Source organism: Cervus canadensis, chromosome 20 (genome assembly GCF_019320065.1).
Source record: "Cervus canadensis isolate Bull #8, Minnesota chromosome 20, ASM1932006v1, whole genome shotgun sequence".
Classification (NCBI taxonomy): Eukaryota; Metazoa; Chordata; class Mammalia; order Artiodactyla; family Cervidae; genus Cervus; species Cervus canadensis.
The window spans coordinates 57,026,008-57,044,472 of NC_057405.1; the positions used below are offsets into that span (position 1 = coordinate 57,026,008).

At 47.1% G+C, this 18,465-nt stretch overlaps 1 protein-coding gene across 2 annotated transcripts in view; it reads left to right on the forward strand.

Annotated features, from left to right (window-relative positions):
• Window positions 1-13,238: 13,238 nt before the first annotated feature.
• The window catches only part of FOXO3 (forkhead box O3), a 114,412-nt gene continuing 109,185 nt past the window's right edge, over window positions 13,239-18,465 (forward strand). For both annotated transcript variants that reach the window (XM_043439667.1, XM_043439666.1), the window contains exons 1-2: window positions 13,239-13,357; window positions 13,496-14,254. In XM_043439667.1, the coding sequence (XP_043295602.1) occupies window positions 13,637-14,254 (618 nt within the window). In that variant the 5' untranslated portion in view covers window positions 13,239-13,357; window positions 13,496-13,636. The remainder of the gene's footprint in view (window positions 13,358-13,495; window positions 14,255-18,465) is intronic.

The window sequence follows — 18,465 nt, forward strand, 5'->3', positions numbered from 1 at the left end:
AACTCTTCATATAACAGAGTAACATGTGGCCACGAAAATGAGTTAAGTACAGCAGCACACAGCACCATGGGTGAACTTTACAAACATAATATCAGGAAGGAGAAGCAAGACATAAAAGAATATATGTGGTGTGATTTCATTCATTGAAGGTCAGTTCAGTTCAGTTGCTCAGTCGTGTCCGACTCTGTGACCCCATGAACCACAGCATGCCAGGCTTCCCTGTCCATCACCAACTCCCAGAGCTTGCTCAAACTCATGTCCATCGAGTCAGTGATGCCATCCAACCATCTCATCCTCTGTCATCCCCTTCTCCTGCCTTCAACCTTTCCCAGCATCAGGGTCTTTTCCAGTGAATCAGTTCTTTGCATCAGGTGGCCAAATTATTGGAGTTTCAGCTTCAGCATCAGTCCTTCCAATGAATATTCAGGACTGATTTGATCAGTCCTTTAGGATGGACTGGTTTGATCTTGCTGTCCGAGGGACTCTCAAGAGTCTTCTCCAACACCACAACTCGAAATCATCAATTCTTTGGTGCTCAGCCTTCTTTATGGTCCAGCTCTCACGTCCATACATGGCTACTGGAAAAACCATAGCTTTGACTATATGGACCTTTATCGGCAAAGTGATGTCTCTGCTTTTTAATACACTGATTAGGTTTGTCGTAGCTTTTCTTCCAAGGAGCAAGCGTCTTTTAATTTCACAGCTGTAGTCACCATCTGCAGTGATTTTGGAGCCCAAAAAAAAAAAATCTGTCACTGTTTCCGCTGTTTCCCCATCTATTTTTCATGAAGTGATGGGACCATATGCCATGATCTTAGTTTTTTCAATGCTAAGTTTTAAACCAGCTTTTTCACACTCCTCTTTCACCTTCATCAAGAGGCTTTTTAGTTCCTCTTCACTTTCTGCCACTAGGGTGGTATCATCCACATATCTAACGTTGTTGATATTTCTGCTGGCAATCTTGATTCCAGCTTGTGAGTCATCCGGCCTGGCATTTCACATGATATATTCTGCATATAAGTTAAAAAGCAGGGTGACAATATGCAGCCTTAATGTACTCCTTTCCCAATTTGGAACCAGTCCATTGTTCCATGTCTGGTTCTAGCTGTTGCTTCTTGACCTGCATACAGATTTCTCAGAAGGCAGGTAAGGTGGTCTGGTATTTTCATCTCTTTAAAGCAGGCAAAACCAAATGATAGTGTTAAGGGATGCAAACTATGAAGAACAGCAAAGAAATGATTACCACACAAGTTAGGAGTGATTACTTAGGAGAGGAGGGTTTTCATGGGGAAGGATGCCCCAGGAATGTGTAAGGTGTTAGTAATATTTTATTTCTTGACCCAAGTGTTACTTATATGGGTGTTCTTGCTCGCTCTCTCTTTTTGAGTGTTCTCTTTGTAACCACTCATTAAACTGTGCACTGTTTACATAAACTGTCAGCTGTTCTGTGATTTTCTGTAAGCAGGTTAGATTTCTCGACAAAAAGTGAAAAAAAAAAATATGCTGAAGAAAATGGGAGAACCACCCTCAGAGATACAGGACAAGAAAAAATGTGTCTTTTAAAACATTTTAAGTGCCTGTGATTCATATTGGATAAGTTGAGACATTCAAGGTTTGTAAATTTTTATATCTGACAGAATGCAGTAGCATGAGTAGGATCACATTAAGAATTTCCAGAAGGAATTTTTCAAGCCATTTAACATTCTCATCTTCTGAGTATTTCTTGGATTCAGAAGTTAAGTAACAATGATAGATACATTTCAATCTGGCCTAATTTCAGTTTTAACATACAACTATGAAAAAGTAGAGGGGAATAACTTAAAACCTATATATGCAAACAAGTTATCTGATTGAGACAGGAGTGCAACTCTTATTGTTCACTAGGGGATCAATTAGTTTGAGAGGAACAATTTATTGACAACATGGAGTTTTTACAGGGGAAATGGGTCAAAACATTTCTAGTCACTTCTTTTAGTCTGGGCCTCATGGAATTTTTTGGATCAGGCCTGATTCTCTACTCAGCGGGTAAACAGACTTGATTTTACCACTTAACCCAGAGATTTACAGGTCTGGGGGCCTGCTGGCAGTGGTTCCTAAGGCCACTGACCTTCTCTTAGCTTTTGGGCCCTCCTCTCCACTGCTGGTCCACTGGGAGAAAGGCCTCATGTGCAGCCCACGATCCCTCCCACCTTAAGGCTCCATGTCACAACCCTTCCAGTCAGCTATCATGATAGTCCATTCACTTTTCGACATCTAATTTTTTTTTTATTGGGGTGTAATTGATTTCTTTAAAAACATTTTTATTTATTTGCTTGGCTGTGCCGGGTCTTAGTTACAGCACATGGGATCTTCCATGTTGCTGCATGGGATCTTCTTAGTTGCAGCAGGCGAGATCTTTAGTTGTGGCATGCAAACTCTTAGGTGCAGCATTTGGGATCTACTTCTCTGGCCAGGGATTGGAGCTAGACCCCCTGCTTTGGAGTGTGGAGTCTTAGCCACTGTGCCATGAGGGAAGTCCCTGGGGTATAGCTGATTTACAGTGTTGGGTTACATTCTGCTGGACAGCACAGTGACTCAGTTATACATATACACATATCCACTCTTTTTTTAGGTCTTTTCCCCTATAGGTCATTACAGTGTGTTGAGTAGAGTTCCCTGGGCTATATACAGTAGGTCCTTGTTAGTTATCTATTTTATATATAGTATATTTCAATCCCAATCTCCCAATTTATCCCCTGCCCTTACTCCTATGGTAATTGTAAGTTTGTTTTCTACATCTCTGACTCTATTTCTGTTTCATAAATAAGTCCATTTGTACCATTTTTTTTAAGATTCCACATATAAGTGATATCATATGATATTTGTCTTTCTCTGACTTACTTCACTCAAGATTGACTTACTTGACAATCTTTAGGTCCATTCATGTCAATGACATATTTTTATGGCACGAAAAGTGAAAGAAAAAAAAAAAGATTCAGCTTAGACCTCATCCTTTTATTGGCTGGCAAAATTCCCACTCCCAAAATTCCAAAGGGAGTTTCACTCTCCACAGAGAATAGGAAAGCCTGACCAAAAGTAATGGGTTTGGTCAGTTCCCCATACAGGACAGGTATCCTGGGTTTATGTTCTCTTTGTTTTTTTAATTGAAATATAGTTGACCTATAATATTATGTTAGTTTTAGGTGTACTACATAGTGATTTGATGTTTGCATATATTATGAAAGGAGGGATTGTGTTCTTTTATGGAATTATTCACTTGGCTTAGTTATTTGTTTCCCAAATACAGATTTCATGAAAATCATTTTAAGTGATAAAATATGAAGGCTTCAAATTATACATTTGAGAAATGAAATAGAAAAAGGACTCTAAATGCTATGTAAATCTGTGAGGTTCAGATTTAATGCTTTCACAAAATAACCACTGTTTGTAGGCCTGGACACTTCCTCCTCACATATGTTTCACTTAGCGATTTTGTCACCTGCTTTTGTGGCATCAGCTGTCCTTCCAGAAATGAGCACAAGTAGTCCATAAGAGGGCAGAGAAATATGTTTTAAAAATGTGAACTACTCCAGGGAAGGGGGAAAAGAGTGAAGGTGAGCCCTTTCCAACATGAGAAGAGCTACCTTCTGAGAAGAAGGGATTGAACCATTGACCAGAATTTCTTCCCTGGTGAGAACCTGAAGCACTCAGGTCACTCGTCTTGAATTCCATCTCCTGGAGTGGGCTGAGCCAGTTCCCAGAGCATGTCCCACAAGCATCCCTACTCTAATAGGCCACCACAAAGTACCGAACTCAGAGAAAATTTCTTCCAACGAAGGAAACACTTCCTCTTAAGATGTTTGAACCATTTGTTCATGAATAGCATTCAAGCTCAAATACACTATCCTCACAGTGACTGTGGGAGTGGCTTTATGTGGTACTTTTCTATGTTACAGCCAGGGTTTGCTATAACATAGGCACAGGCTGTACACCCTGTCAGCTTGAGAACTTTAAATTATGCTTGCAAACTCTGTCAAACTGTAAAGTTTTTCCTCTGACATCTTCCTGCTTTACAGGTTTGCTCCATTTCCAGGTCTGGATTTGGCAGAGGCAAAAATCAGACTTGATATCCCTTGAGCCCTAAATCATACCCTGTGGGGGATTTAGTATCAGACTGTTCCAGAAAACTTCACATGTTAGTGGACATGCCACATTACACCAGGGAGATGCCATACATTCTGAAGAGCAGTGAATGGTTCCATATGGCCTTGATTTCTTTAAAGTGCCACATCAATGTTTTAAACTAATTTGTACTTAAGATTCCAATCCTAGTTATTTAAAATAGATTTCCTACCAAGGGGACATGGTCACATGCTCACTTCACAAGTTTTCCCAAGATGAAAAATGGAGTATATGAACCACTTAGCCTAAGGCCATCTGCCACAGGCCAGTCAGCTGGCAGCATTGCATTCAGTCTCCCTTCATGTCTTCCTTTTCCTTAGAAGCAATTCATTGGATCTTACAATAAAATATTGAAATAGTAGTCACAAACTCAGTTCTTATTGTTGATTTTCAAAAGAAGAGCTGAGTACTTCTTTCCTTCATTTGGCAAACAATAACCTATAGAGAGTTCAGTCTGACCCCTGTATCTTCAAGAGGCCTATGTCCCAAAATCTAGTTGGGGGGGGGGGGATTAAAAATAAGAAAGAAGTACTTTGATAGACTCTTGTTCCTTGTTTATATTTTCAAACTTCTCTTTTACTTCTTGAAATACATTAAGCACACTTATTTTCTGCATCTGCTTATTCCAATATGCCAGATCTCCATGGGTTTGACCCAACATTTTGTCTCCATCTGCTCTTACTTATGCAGGCTTGCTTTCTTGTGTGTTTTGTGTTTTCTGATTGTGAGCTTTTGCTCTTGAAACTTTATCTGCATCCTTTGGGGCCTAGGCTCAAGATATTACTTCAGAGAGGCATTGTGTTTGCTTCTGCCAGTTGTTTGGAGGACTCCAAACTTGAACTCATTAAGATTTAAAAATTGTCTGGTATCACGAATTTGGGTCACAATTTTATATGTAGACTACACCATAGTTATGAACTCTCAAGGAAGATTTAGATATCTTTTTAAAATTCATCCAGCACCAGAATCAAGGCAACCAAATTTCAGGGGTTCTCTTCTGCAGCCCAATTCCATGTGCACCTTCACTTTAGCTCTTTGGAGTCCCAATTTTATGGGTGAGGTTCTTTTTTTAAATATATACATTTTTAGCTTGTATGAAATTATTTTTTCCAAATTTACTGAGATAACATACAAGATTGTATAGGTTTAGGATTTTCATGATTTGATATACATATATATTGTGAAATGACTGCCACAATAAGATTAGTTAACACATCTGTGACCTCATATAGTTACTTTTTTTTGTATGTGGTGAGAATATTTAAGATTTACTCTCTCAGCAACTTTCATGTATACAACAGTATTGTTAACTATAGTCACCAAAACTTATTCATTTTATAACTAAAAGTTTATACCCTTTGACCAACATCTTCTCATTTCCCTCATTCTCCAGCCTATAGCAACCACCAGTCTACTTTCAGTTTCTGTGAGTTTGGCTTCTTTAGCTTACACATACAAATGAGATCATACAATTTTTTTTTTTTTCTATCTGACTCATTTCACCTAGTGTAGTGCCCTCAAAGTTCATCCAGGTTTTCACAAATGGCATAATTTCCTTCTCTTTTTATGACTGAGTAATATTCCATTATATATTTATATATGTATATACATATATACACACCATGTTTCCCATGCATCTGTTGACAGATAACTTAGCTTGTTTCCAAGTCTTGGCTACTGTAAATGAATGTAGGGGTGCAGATACCTTTTTGAGATAATGATTTCATTTCCTTTGGATGTATACCCAAAAGTGAGATTGCTGGATCATATGGTAATTCTATTTTTAATTTTTTGAGGAACTTCCATATTCCTTTCCATAGTGATCATATCGATTTACATTGGGAGAGGTTTCTTATTTTGCTCATGATCTTGCACAAGCCTGAGGCTTTATCTTCTGTCAGCCCCTGTACCTTGACAGTGTGAAAACTTATGACACTATCGTTTGACAGATTTTCTAGGAGCTTGCTCACTTCCCAGGAGGCCCACTTTAACTTTGTTTTTGGTTTCTGTGGTTCTCTTTCCAGCTCAATGATTCATTGAAAAAATATTTTAAAATCTTATCCAGCTTTGGTTTTCATCAAGTGGTCTGTTCCGGTTATTTATCCACCATGTTAAGCTGAAGTGCTATAGAAACAAGGTTAGAAATGTATAACCAGGTGCTAAGCACAGCTGAAGTACAGTTTCTCAAGTATTTCTGTTGCCTTCACGTTTTATTTGGAACAAATCTCTGTCCTCAGAACGCCAGACGGTAGCTGAGTGGAATAGGGATAATGGTGTGCTAGCAAACTGGTTCTCAGAAAGAAACACAGAAGACTTAATTATGAGCATTTGCCATTTCTGGGGGTTGAATATTCCCACAGCAGTTGCCTTCAAGCTACTGGTTCAACTCACAAAACCATGAGTTGGGAAGAGATGTGCACAGTTGTTTCTCACGCACTAGAATGAACTAACTCTCCCTACTGCACAAGAAGAAGATGCAAGACAGGGTGGATGAGCCAAGTGCCTGGAGGTCGGTCAGGACTCACAGTGAGGGAGGAGGGCTGAGGAGGAAGAGGGGAACTGGAGAGCGCGTACCAGCTTCCTGTGGCCACGTGGGTATTGTGCCAGTGTCACCAGATGTGAATCTTCAAGGAGAGTTAGAAATCTAGCTTTTAGGTGAAATCTTTTTAAATGTTGGCCATTGACTCACAAACTTTAAAAATATGTGACAGAGCCAAAAAAACACCCTGAGAGGGGGACAGATTTGGCCAGATATCCACCAGCTATGGACTTGTTGGGCTAGTGCTTGGGGTTATGCTTGCTTATCTAGTTCTAGCCTTATTTCTCTAGGCCAAATGGCCCATGTAAAGAAAAACTGTTAGAGAGACAGTGGAGGGTTGGGAGGAGAGCACACACCGTGGATTCAGACAGACCTCAGATTTCAAATCCTGAGCCTGCTGCTGACTCTGTGATCTTGGGGAAAGTCCGTAAAATGAGAGCAGTGGTCCTTGTTTGAGTAGGTTGTTCTAGAGATAAACCGAGATGTTATGTGTAGGGAACCTGCCCACTATGTGGAGTTAGTTATGGCTCTGTCATCGTTTTTAAGCAGAAGCCACTACTACTGCTAAGTCACTTCAGTCGTGTCCGACTCTGTGCAACCCCATCCCTGGGATTCTCCAGGCAAGAACACTGGAGTGGGTTGCCATTTCCTTCTCCAATGCATAAAAGTGAAAAGTGAAAGTGAAGTCGCTCAGTCATGTCTGACTCTTTGCGACCCCATGGACTGCAGCCTACCAGGCTCCTCCATCCATGGGGTTTTCCAGGCAAGAGTCCTGGAGTGGGGTGCCATTGCCTTCTCCGCAAACTGAAGGCAAACACTGGTGTGTGTGAAAGAAAGACCTCTAGCTCACTCTTCTCAACCCTCACTGCCTTGGAATCACCCGGAAAATATTTTAAAAATATCAGCACCAGAGCCTCCTGTTAAAGATTCTAATTCAGTTGATTCAAGAAGACTGGTCAACATTATCTTAAAAAGTGCCCCCTTCTCCTCAGATTCTAATCCTAAATGCTTTAGATTCATCATCTCATTTCACCTAGCCCATTCCAACAATCTAACATAGTATTCTTCTCATTTTATGAATAAGGACCTGCGGCTCAATGGTTAATAACAGCCCAAAGTCATACAACTGGTAGGGAAGAGGATCAGACTTAAAACCTCAGACCTTGAATTCTCAAACCCCAAACCGTTTAGCACTATCATACATATCATATAGGGTTTTTGTGAGGCTAAAATTGAACACTGACAATAAAGTGCTTAGTTCAGGACTTGGAGCATATTGAGAGAAATGTTAGCTATCATCATTACTTCATAGCACCGAAACAGACAATCCTTTCCCACTTTCTCTTGCCTATGCAATTCCACCTCAGTGTAAATCTTCACCAGTTTTTGGATCAACTGTTTTTCTCCCTGAAAACATACATACTTGCCCTCCAAATGAACCACAGGACAGTCATTGTAATGACCTAGGGGAGACTTTGCCAAGGTATGCCTCACCTGAAGGGGAAAAAGAGGAGAGAGGACAAGCGCTCCAGACTCCTAGAGAGAATGGTGATGAAAGCTGCCTGGGTTGATGCCCCAGAGGACAAGCCAAAGCTCAAGCTCTTTGGCACATAGTGTTCAGTAAGTATGTTTTCCAGAGGAGTAGTATGCTGAGAAGCAGGGAAGCAGAGGATGTCAGACAAAGAATGGGGAGCCACCATAGACCTGAACATAGGGGCTCCTTCTTTCTTGCCTGGTGGCTCAGTCAGTAAAGCGTCTGCCTGCAATGTGGGAGACCTGGGTTCAATCCCTGGGTTGGGAAGATCCCCTGGAGAAGGAAATGGCAACCCACTCCAGTATTCTTGCCTGGAGAATTCCATGGACAGAGGAGCCTAGTGGGCTACGATCCATGGTGTCACAAAGAGTCAGACATGACTGAGTGACTAACACTTTTACTTTCTTTCTTTCCAGCTGGGTGACATATTTGATTGGAGGCTGTATTGTTTGTGTTTCCTCTCTTCATTCTTGAAATAGACACAGAAGCCAATCCAAAAGGGAAATGAGCACTTTGCTCATGGGCAGCATGCTCAGTCCCTGGTGTTTGGGCTCTGGCGTTAGAGGGAGAATCCAGCTACAAAGGGGATTGGGCAGGGGTCTAGTGCTCGTGCTGACTCCTCAGAGAACTCTGGCATCTACTATCAAAACCCCCACAAATTAGGTGTTTGGGATGGTGAATTTACTTAGCTTATTCAGGTAAAAAATTTTTTTAAAAGTTTGTTCCTCCAGTGATTGAATTTACAAATTGGAGTGGACAGTTACTACCTTAAATCATCGGTAGAAATGAACAAGGTATAATAAGTAGGGAAGATTTTGACCAAAAATTCTATTGCAAAGGTAATGTTGGCATTCCTTCCCGATCAACAACCATAGCTTATTCAGCTTTCCTATACTAAACCGCAAAGAAATGAAGGACCAAGGAAGCCTTCAAGGGGAAGACAAAGGTCAAAGCAATTTCCAACTTAGAGGAACAATCACTCTGAATTTTCAAAGGCTTGCCCATAGAGACACATTACAAGTGTTAATTCTTTGGGTAGATTCACATTTACCGGTCTGTATGTTTATAGTCACTGTCGTTTGAAGTTTTGATCTTCAACCATTTAGAAACTTACCCAACACTGTATGTACGACCTCTTCTATTTGTCTTGTACTGCTTTTAAACTCTTGAAATACTGAACTTTTAAACGTTTCATCCTCACAATTAAGACTGAAAGCTTTTTGAGGAAAGTAGCTTTATTATGTCCCTACCCCCTTTAATCACCAAGAGAGTCACAATGAGCTCAATTAATCTAGGAATCTTTAATTCTTTCATTTTAGGGGGAAGGTCCGTGGGATATGCATTCTGTTAATGAACACACACTCAACATGTTTTCATTAGTGAAATTCTAATGGCTGAGATCCCGGCCAGTGTAAACACATTCTTTCTATGTCTTAAAGACAAATAATTGCCTAGATTTAGAGAAGAAAGGGGGTGATTTCTTTTACAGCATGTTAAAGTTTTAAAAAGAAGCAACTGAAAGTTCTTTGAATTTTATGCTGTACCACAGGGCAAAGCCTAGGTGAAACGGCCTCCTGGTTCTTCGTGCAAAGCAGAAAACCAGACTCAGAGCAATAAATTCTACCACACTTTCCACACTGCTAGGCTATAAACCAGATGCAAACTCAGGGCTTCTCAGCGGGGCAAGGCCCACGATGAGAGGTGCGGGGCCGCACTCAGAGGAACAAGCCCAGGAAGGAGAGACCGCTCTACTCTAGACTCCACCTCCGCACACGAAGAGACGGGTACAGATGGACTGGGGACATTCGGAGCAAGGGAGCAGGGCACAGACAGGGTATTCAGTGCCAGTTAAGTGTGTTAAAATCTGCTCTGGAGCCGGTGGCCACGGACCCTAGCCTGGCGCGGCCTCCAGGACGAAAGGAAACAGGTGGCTTTGCTCCGGAGTGTGAATGAGGGAGCCGAGCCCGGGCTTACAAAAGGCAGTATTCCGCAGCGAGAACACGCTGTCTCCGTAGAGGCGTGAAACTCTCACGAAACAGCGCGCGAAACTCGCAATCAGGCCCAAGCGGCCGTCTGCAAAGGAAGCCCGTAGCGGGGACAGCCTTGCTGTCCCGTGAGCTACGCTCAGAGAGGCCGCGGCGCGGGCCCCGCCGCGTCCCCCAGCCGGCGCGGGCAGCCCCACGCGCCAGCCACTCAACCGAGCTGCCAGCACAACATTCCATTTAAAAATAACACCCACGTGCGCTGGTAAACAAGCGCGCGCGTCTCCCGGAGCCGCGTGCCCGGGGCGAGCCCGTGCGGCGCGCGTCCGCCCTCCCCCCGCACGTGTCTGCCAGCTCCGCCTGCTCAGCGCTAGCGAGGCCCAATCTCCGCCCCTTCGGTGGGCAGCGCACCGCCCCGGAGTCCCGAGCCCGGCCGCTCCGGGGCCCTAGAGCCCCCCTGCGTTACCAGGCGTGCCCCGCAGAGTGCTCTCCAACTTTCCTCCCCTGAAGCCACCTCATCGAGGCGGGACACATCGCCTCAGGTCTGCTCCTTCCCCCCGCAACCCGGTCCTCTCAAACCCTCCTCCTTTTAACTCTCCCTTCCGTCAGCACGCGAAGGATTGGTTTCTGGGTTCGCCGTCTCTCTGTCCTCTCCTCCCTTTCATCGAATTTTACTCGATTGTTTATTATTTGATGGGGGGGCGGAGGCGAGGGGTATCTGGGGCCTGGAGACGGGTTGGCCGCGGCCAGTCAGAGCGCAGCATGGCTTGACGATTGAGCGGTGCAGCGAATGGCAATGCGGCGCAGAGATCCCGGGTCACGCGCTTGTGGATACAATGACATCATCTGTTTGTACGCGTCGAACTAGCTTGGTGCAGGGGCGGGGCCGCGCGTCACTTGAGTGACGGGTCCTGCGCAAAGCCCGGAACCTGGAGTCTGGTGGATGGGCGCATTCCTCCCTACGCTGAGTTGGACCTTTTTGTGTATGGGGTTGTTGCCGAGCCCGCTCTGGACTGCCTAAGATACTTCCAGTGACTTGGAAGGATGGGGCGGGATATTTATAAATCAAAATTGATAGACTCTCGGTGTGTGTGTTGCATGTAGTGCATTCTTAGTGCACGAATGAACGACTTGGGTACTGTCATAGGATAAGGACATGTGAAGATGTTTTTCTAAACCTGAAGGAGTGTCTTTATTTTTAAAAAGTTAAAAAAAGCAATGAGCTGTTTTGCCGTCATTTAAAAATTAGACTCATTATTTCCCCTTCACAGTTGTTCAGAATTTGTTCTTGCATTTAGGAATATGGCATAATTTGCTTTTCTCCCGAGTTAGTTACACTTCTCCCCTCGCTGGCCGTGAAATTCATGCAAAATGAAACACGACTGCAGTCAAGTGTCCCAACTCAGTTGCAAACCTCCTGATGTCTGATCAAATCTGAGAGCATCAGCTTATCGAAGTCCTGAGGACACCAACATCTTCGCTTGCCAGTATTTTCACGCTGAGGTAACCCTTGCCGCCTGCGGTCAGCATCTTATCTCGGGTGTAACCTGGTGTCGGGTTCTAATGGGGAACCGGACACCAGGGCGGGCCCAGATCGCGGAGCGACGGGGACCCTCCGTCGCTGGGGAGGGTGCCAGGCGTCCTGCTCGGAGTCAGGGAGGCCACGCGACTGCGCTCGTGGAGCGTTTGGAGCTCTGCTGGCCCCCCTCCCTCGTCTCCTGAGCCAGCGCCGTGCATTGTTGTCGTTGAGGCTCGCAGAAGGGAGGAGGAGCCGGCCGAGTCTCGGCCCCGGCGCGCGCCCCGACACTCAAGCCTGCAGCCCCGCGGAACCGGGTCGCGCAGGCGCGCGCGCGCGCACACACACTCTCACGCACGCGAGCACACCCCGGCCCGCCGCCCAGCCCTCCCCCTGGGCGGGGACCCGCCCGCCCGCCGTCAGTCTAGGTTGAGGCACCCTGCGTGTGTCTATAACTTTGTGTTGCTGCCTGGGCCGCTCTGCTTGTGGAAGGGAGGAGGAGGAATGTGGAAGGCGGCGGGGCGCAGGCTGACAGGCGATTTCTCAGGCGGGCTGCGGCGGCGGCCGGAGCGCCTCTCCTCGGCCGAGGTTGCGCGCCCCCTCCTCACCGTGCCCCAGGCCCGCGCGGGATTGTGCGTCCTCCCCCCTCGTCCCTGAGGGGAAGGAACCGAGGTAGGCGCCGGAGCTGTGAGCGGGTCGACCGCCTTCCCGGCGACTCCGGATCTGCTTCTGAGCTGGGCCAGGCGCTTCCCTTTTCCCTCCCCGTGACTCGGTGTGCGCGCCCCTCTTCTCTCCCGCTCGTGTTTTTAAAGGACTTGAGTGAAGGGGGGAAACTGTCAAGATGGCAGCAGCGGGAGCAAGGAGGTGAAGAACGTGCTAGTCTGGGCTTTCTGGCGGCCCGGGAGACTTGATGCTTCCTGACCTGTTGGAAGATTTACGTTCCGACTTGCTCCCTTCTCCCGTTCTTCACTGGGAAGGGGGTGTAGGGCACAACGTCCGCGGGAGAATAAGCCTCACAAACCCCGAAAGTGGCCGTTGCCGCTCGGCTCGACCCTTTGCAAAGAGCCACCGAGCTGCTTGCCCTCCTTTTTCCCGGCTTCCCTTTTTTCTGGAAGTGACAAGGGCCCGTTTGCGCTCGGACCCACGCTTGCTCTCTCAGCCCGCGGGCGAAGAGGGAAATAGGGAGCTTCCCGCGCCGTCCCCGGGCTCGAGCCCTCCGTTGGGAGGGGGTGGCAGGGGGGCGCGGAGGCAGCAGGGCCGGGAACTGGGAGAAGAGCCGAAGACGCCACAGACTTTGGCGGCGGCGTCGCGGGAAGCACTTGAGCGGGCCGGAGCGAAACATAAACAAACGCACGCCCGCCCGCCCGGACTCGGGCTCGGACCGCCGCGGGGCTGCGCCAGCGCCCGCTGCTGCCCGCTTTAAAGGCGCGGCTCGCGCCCCTCCCCCGCCCCGCCCCTCCCCCTTCTTCCCCGCCCAGCCACCTAGCCCAGGAGAGACCTGCAGCTCCGGCGGCGGCGGGGGAGGGGGTGCCCGGTGCAAGCCCGTCGATTCGCTCCCGTCTCCCCAGCGGCCTGGTCGGGGGGCGGCGTCTGCTGCGCCAGGTTCGCGGGACGCACGTCTCCAGGTCTGCCTGCTCCTGCGAGGCGGGCGCGGTGCGGTCGCGAAGCGGTGGCGGCGGCGACGGCGGGCGAGGACTCGCCGAAGACTGGGTTCCAGCCCGGGATAACCAACTCTCCTTCTCTCTCCTCTCGTGCTTCCCCAGGCGGCGGCAGTAGCGGCGGCGGCGGCGGCGCCGCCTGGGAGCCCGAGCCTTCTCGGCGCCCCCGTCCCTCCCCCGCCGCACCCCGCCCCGGCGCGAGAGGAGAGCGCGAGAGCCCGAGCCGCGGGCGGGCGGGCGGCGAAGATGGCAGAGGCGCCGGCCTCCCCGGCCCCGATCTCTCCGCTCGAAGTGGAGCTGGACCCGGAGTTCGAGCCCCAGAGCCGGCCGCGCTCCTGTACGTGGCCCCTGCAGAGGCCGGAGCTCCAGGGGAGCCCGGCCAAGCCCTCTGGGGAGGCGGCTGCTGACTCCATGATCCCCGAGGAGGAGGACGATGAAGACGAGGAGGACGGTGGCGGTAGGGCCGGCTCGGCCATGGCGATCGGCGGCGGCGGGGGCGGCCCGCTGGGCTCTGGGTTGCTCCTGGAGGACTCGGCCCGGCTGCTGGCTCCTGGAGGGCAGGACCCCGGGTCCGGGCCAGCCCCCGCGGCGGGCGCGCTGAGCGGGGGGACGCAGACACCGCTGCAGCCTCAGCAGCCACTGCCACCGCCGCAGCCGGGGGCGGCTGGGGGCTCTGGGCAGCCGAGGAAATGCTCGTCGCGGAGGAACGCCTGGGGGAACCTGTCCTACGCCGACCTGATCACTCGCGCGATCGAGAGCTCCCCAGACAAACGGCTCACTCTGTCCCAGATCTATGAGTGGATGGTGCGCTGCGTGCCCTACTTCAAGGATAAGGGCGACAGCAACAGCTCTGCCGGCTGGAAGGTGCGTACCCACCTGGGGCGGGCAGCCGGACCCGCCGGGCCTCCTGCGCAGTGCGAGGCGCGTCTTCGATTCGACGGAGCGCTCCTGCGGGCGCGGGGGAGAGGGGTTGGCAGGGAGAGCCTCCGCTGTGAGGTTTTGGGGGTTGTGTGATCCCGGAGGAGGGGCAACCGGGGACGGCCGCGAAGGTGGCAGGATGGGGAGAGAAGGCTCCTGGGGAAACCTCAGGCCTGGCCAGGTGAGGCGAGGGGTTGAGGGACACCGGCGAGGGAAGGACAGACGGACCGGAGTGTATTTGCCGGATTCCTGGGTCATCGCAGAGAAGGTAGGTCTGCGGCCAACTTTGGAGTAGAAGTCCCCGATCGTGGGGGTGCGGCGAGGCCACTGCGGGTGGAGTGAGGGGACGGGTTTGGGAGGGGTGGATTTGTGGTTTTCAGTCGGTTGCGGGAGCCTGGTGTGTTGTGACTACCTGGATGAGAACCCTTGTGTCCAAGTTTTCGGCTTGTGGGTGTTCACTCCCACAGGCACATCAGTCCCATTACAGAAAACGGTGGTTGTAAACCTTTTCCTGGCCGGTTTCCTTTCCTTGCCTGTGTTCACACCTCTATTCTTCAGAGATGTCTCTACAGCAGGTAGCTTCTGAGATGCTTTGGGGCCTGGCACGGACCAGTCCTTCCACCTCCACGGGGACTCGCTGCACCTGCTGCTTCCCCGCTGAGGTCTGGGTTCTGGCGCTGTTGGAGGCAGGGGGTCCAGGTGTGGAGGACTGGCGCCAGGCGCTTCACCTAGGCCTTGGGGAGGGAGGTTTGCTGGCAGGGCTGGACCGTAATGGCTTCTACCTATAAGTGAACCCGAAGAGAGGCTCTCTACTGTTCGTTTTCAGCCTCTTGGGGCACTGGACACGTGGTAGGGAGAGAGGTGTGGAAAGGCCTATGATGTAATGACTTCCTGCAGTTGGGCATCCAGAGAGATTAACTCCCGTGCCCCTGCTGGGCCGCTGATACCAGCGGCTCTGCTCTTGCACCTCATCCTCCTGGCCCCATCTCCCGAGATAGGAATGCATACCAGGCTCAAGGGAGCCCTGTGCAGCTGTAGATACCTATCTTTCTGTCAGTTGCTTCTAGTAACAAGTTGGACTTTTTTTTTTTTTTAATTAAAAAAGGTGGTTGCTTCCTCCTTCTGTCCCTTCCTTTGTCGTCTTTGGGGAGCCCTGTACTTTCTAGGTTCCAGTGGGTGTATAAAAAATAAGAACAGTTTGACCTTAGATGGAGAACTGAAGCACTGGAGAGGACCTAGTACATGAAACAGCTAAAGAATTTAGTGTCGTTGACTTTTAATTTGGTTTAAAAAAATCTTGAAATATGCCTTAAACATTTTTTATGGCTAGTATAGGGAAGGGGTTGGATAGTTTAAAAGCAAAACAAGTGCTTTGATATTGTTCCACAAATCTATCTCGTGCTTGAACAAACGCTGTTATTATGAATCTTAGGTTTGATTCAGTTGTATTGCTTTGCAAAAGAATGCCAGTTGTGTGATAATAGACTATTTATGAAAAGGATGAGAATTCTGTTTCAAAGCAGTGCTGATGTGATACTTTTAAAAATTGAGTTTTCAAGTGGATAGCAGGGGTCAATCTCAGTGTATAGTGTTAGGAAGGGATGAATTTGTGGGATCTGAGAAGATGGATTGGGTGAGGTGTGGAGTCTTTTCCAAATTTCTCACACTTGAAATTTAGTCCTACATATTTTGGATTTGGTGCAGAGAATCTGTTAGTTAAAAGTTAGCTTTAAGTTAGTTAGAAAGTTAACATAGCAAGGGTTTTCACCTTTTTTATGATTTTTAAGATTATGAAAGTAATTTTAACACCACAAGTAATATTTCTTGCATCGTGTTTGTGGTTAAAGATAATACCAGTTTATGGCATTTGAAACTTGTTTTTTTTAAGATTTATGTGGGTAAGTGTGGCCACCAAAAAGAGCCATGAATTGATACTGAATTAATTATATTCTCATGTAGCTTACAGGATCTGCAATAGAGATTTGGGGCCTAGTCTTAAACTTTGTGGTTTTATATCTTAACTATTTTTGGTCTCATGGTTTGTTTTTTCCTTCTCTGCTATCTCATTTTTCTTTAAAATCTTAGGAAGCATTGTAAATTGAAACTGCCCAGCAGTAATATGTTTAATACAGGGTGCATATTTTATGAATATTTTATCTTTAAAATTTTACACCAGGTCCATTTCTGATTATCACACTAATCCTTGAAGACTATAGAGATATAATTGAGTTAAGAGTTTTTGCAAGATGACCTTTACTAAAAGATGCAGCCATGCAGGGACTTCCAAATCTTTGATGATGGAGAAGGCCCTTTGAAACTGGGGCTGCTGGTTTCACATTCCGATTATGACTAATAGCCAAGCTTTTTTGGTGCTTGTGGTTTAGTGGAGGTGGAAGTAGAGGGAAAAGGGAGAGGTCAGGAGCTAAGCGTGACCTATTTCTATGCATCCAAGTTTCAGAAGTTGATTCCTATCATGATTAGTCATTTGGAAGCAGGTGTGTGCATTTAAACCACACTACTTTCATTCTGAGTTTTACATTCAGGTTTTTAACTTCTAAAAATGTCTAGAATTCAGGTTAACCTCTCCTGGTCATGTGTGCACACAGGCATAGTGTGCAGTGTCTAGGCCTTACTTCTTTTGTAGCTTTTTGGGCCTTTGTATTATGAGATCTTGTAACCAGAATTATCACCCTAAGAGCATAGAGCAAATTAGAAAAGAGGCCTTAGCAATCAGAATCGAGACCAGTGAATCAAAGCCCTGGTTGCATGTAAGAATTATCTGGGAGCTTTTAAAAAATAACAGTACCCAATGAACATGATTTAATTGGGCCGATGTGTGGGTATTGGTTGGTGAGGTTGTTTTTATTTTTGAAGTTTCTTAGGTGATTCTAATGTACAGCCAGGATGAGGTTTGCTGATCTAGTTCAGTCCCCTTATTTTATAGGTGAAGATCTTGATTCTTCAGGTTAATGACTTTACTAAGATCACACAGCTGGTTAGTACAGAGATAATTAGCAGCCTGTGGCTCTAGAGATCTTTATCACACTATTTTTTTCTTTTTAAATTGATCCTTTCTAAAGGTTATGTACTAAGCACTGGGTAGTCTTAGATAAGTAGAAGTTGTTTTCCTGAAAAGCATATTTGTCTCTCCATCTAAAAATTCTTGGTTATTATTTCAGCATCGGGAAGATGAATGATTATTGGTAGAGGCTGAGTGAGTACACAGTGTCTGTATAGCTGTCTGGTGCCTATCAGGAAGGGTACTTAGGAACTGTGAAGTGAGGAAGGTGGCAAAAAAGGAGCATTTTAACAAAAGGAGGAAGCTCTTGGTTAACTTGAATTTGTCAGATGCAAACCGTGCCAGGGAGAAAGGTGATAGCTATCTCCCAGGTTCCCTTACCTCGGGCATTAAAGTAGAAATGAATAATCAGATGTGGTTAAAGGGGGAAAAGGTTACATTTCCTTTAACTCAGATTAAGCTTACTTGCACTGCACCCATAATTGAGCTGGTGAGGTCTCTGTTTCCTCCCGTCTCAGGCAGACCTCTAGAACTCCAGGGTTTACCTGGTGAGGCCCATTTTTCACTGATTCTCCTGCACACACCCACTCATCTGTGCTTCCCATGGGTCAGGGCACAATAACGTTAGGCGGCTATGAGTTTTTGTGGTGGTTCCTACAACTTCACAAATGTGAGAGGACTTCTGCTGCTGCAAGTGACCGAGTCTTCCTTTGTGTGAGAATGTGTCCTCTTGCCGATTCTTCCCAAGGGTGAAAGATGAGGGCTGGCCCGCCATGTGGTACTTGCTCCCGTCCTTACAGTTCTAGCTCTTCAGATGAATGCACCCAGTTCCTGTTCACATACTGTAGTTTTTAAAGATGTTATTTTAACTGCAACTTTGATGTTTAAAAATATTTTTTTCAACAATTTCAAAACAACAGAGGCATAATAATTTCACACTGGCCTCTGATTTTGACCCCAGTCACCTTTTGGACTAACTCATTAAAGGGCCGGTTAGGGTTGTGCTGTACGAGGAATCTGTCTTCAGCTTGGCCCCTGTTGCTGAAATACTGTTTTGTAATTTCCTTCGGCAGTACTGTCTTCGTCAGTGATTCTCAACTAACATACTTCCTCTTTCTACAGTGGCAGTACGCTAGGG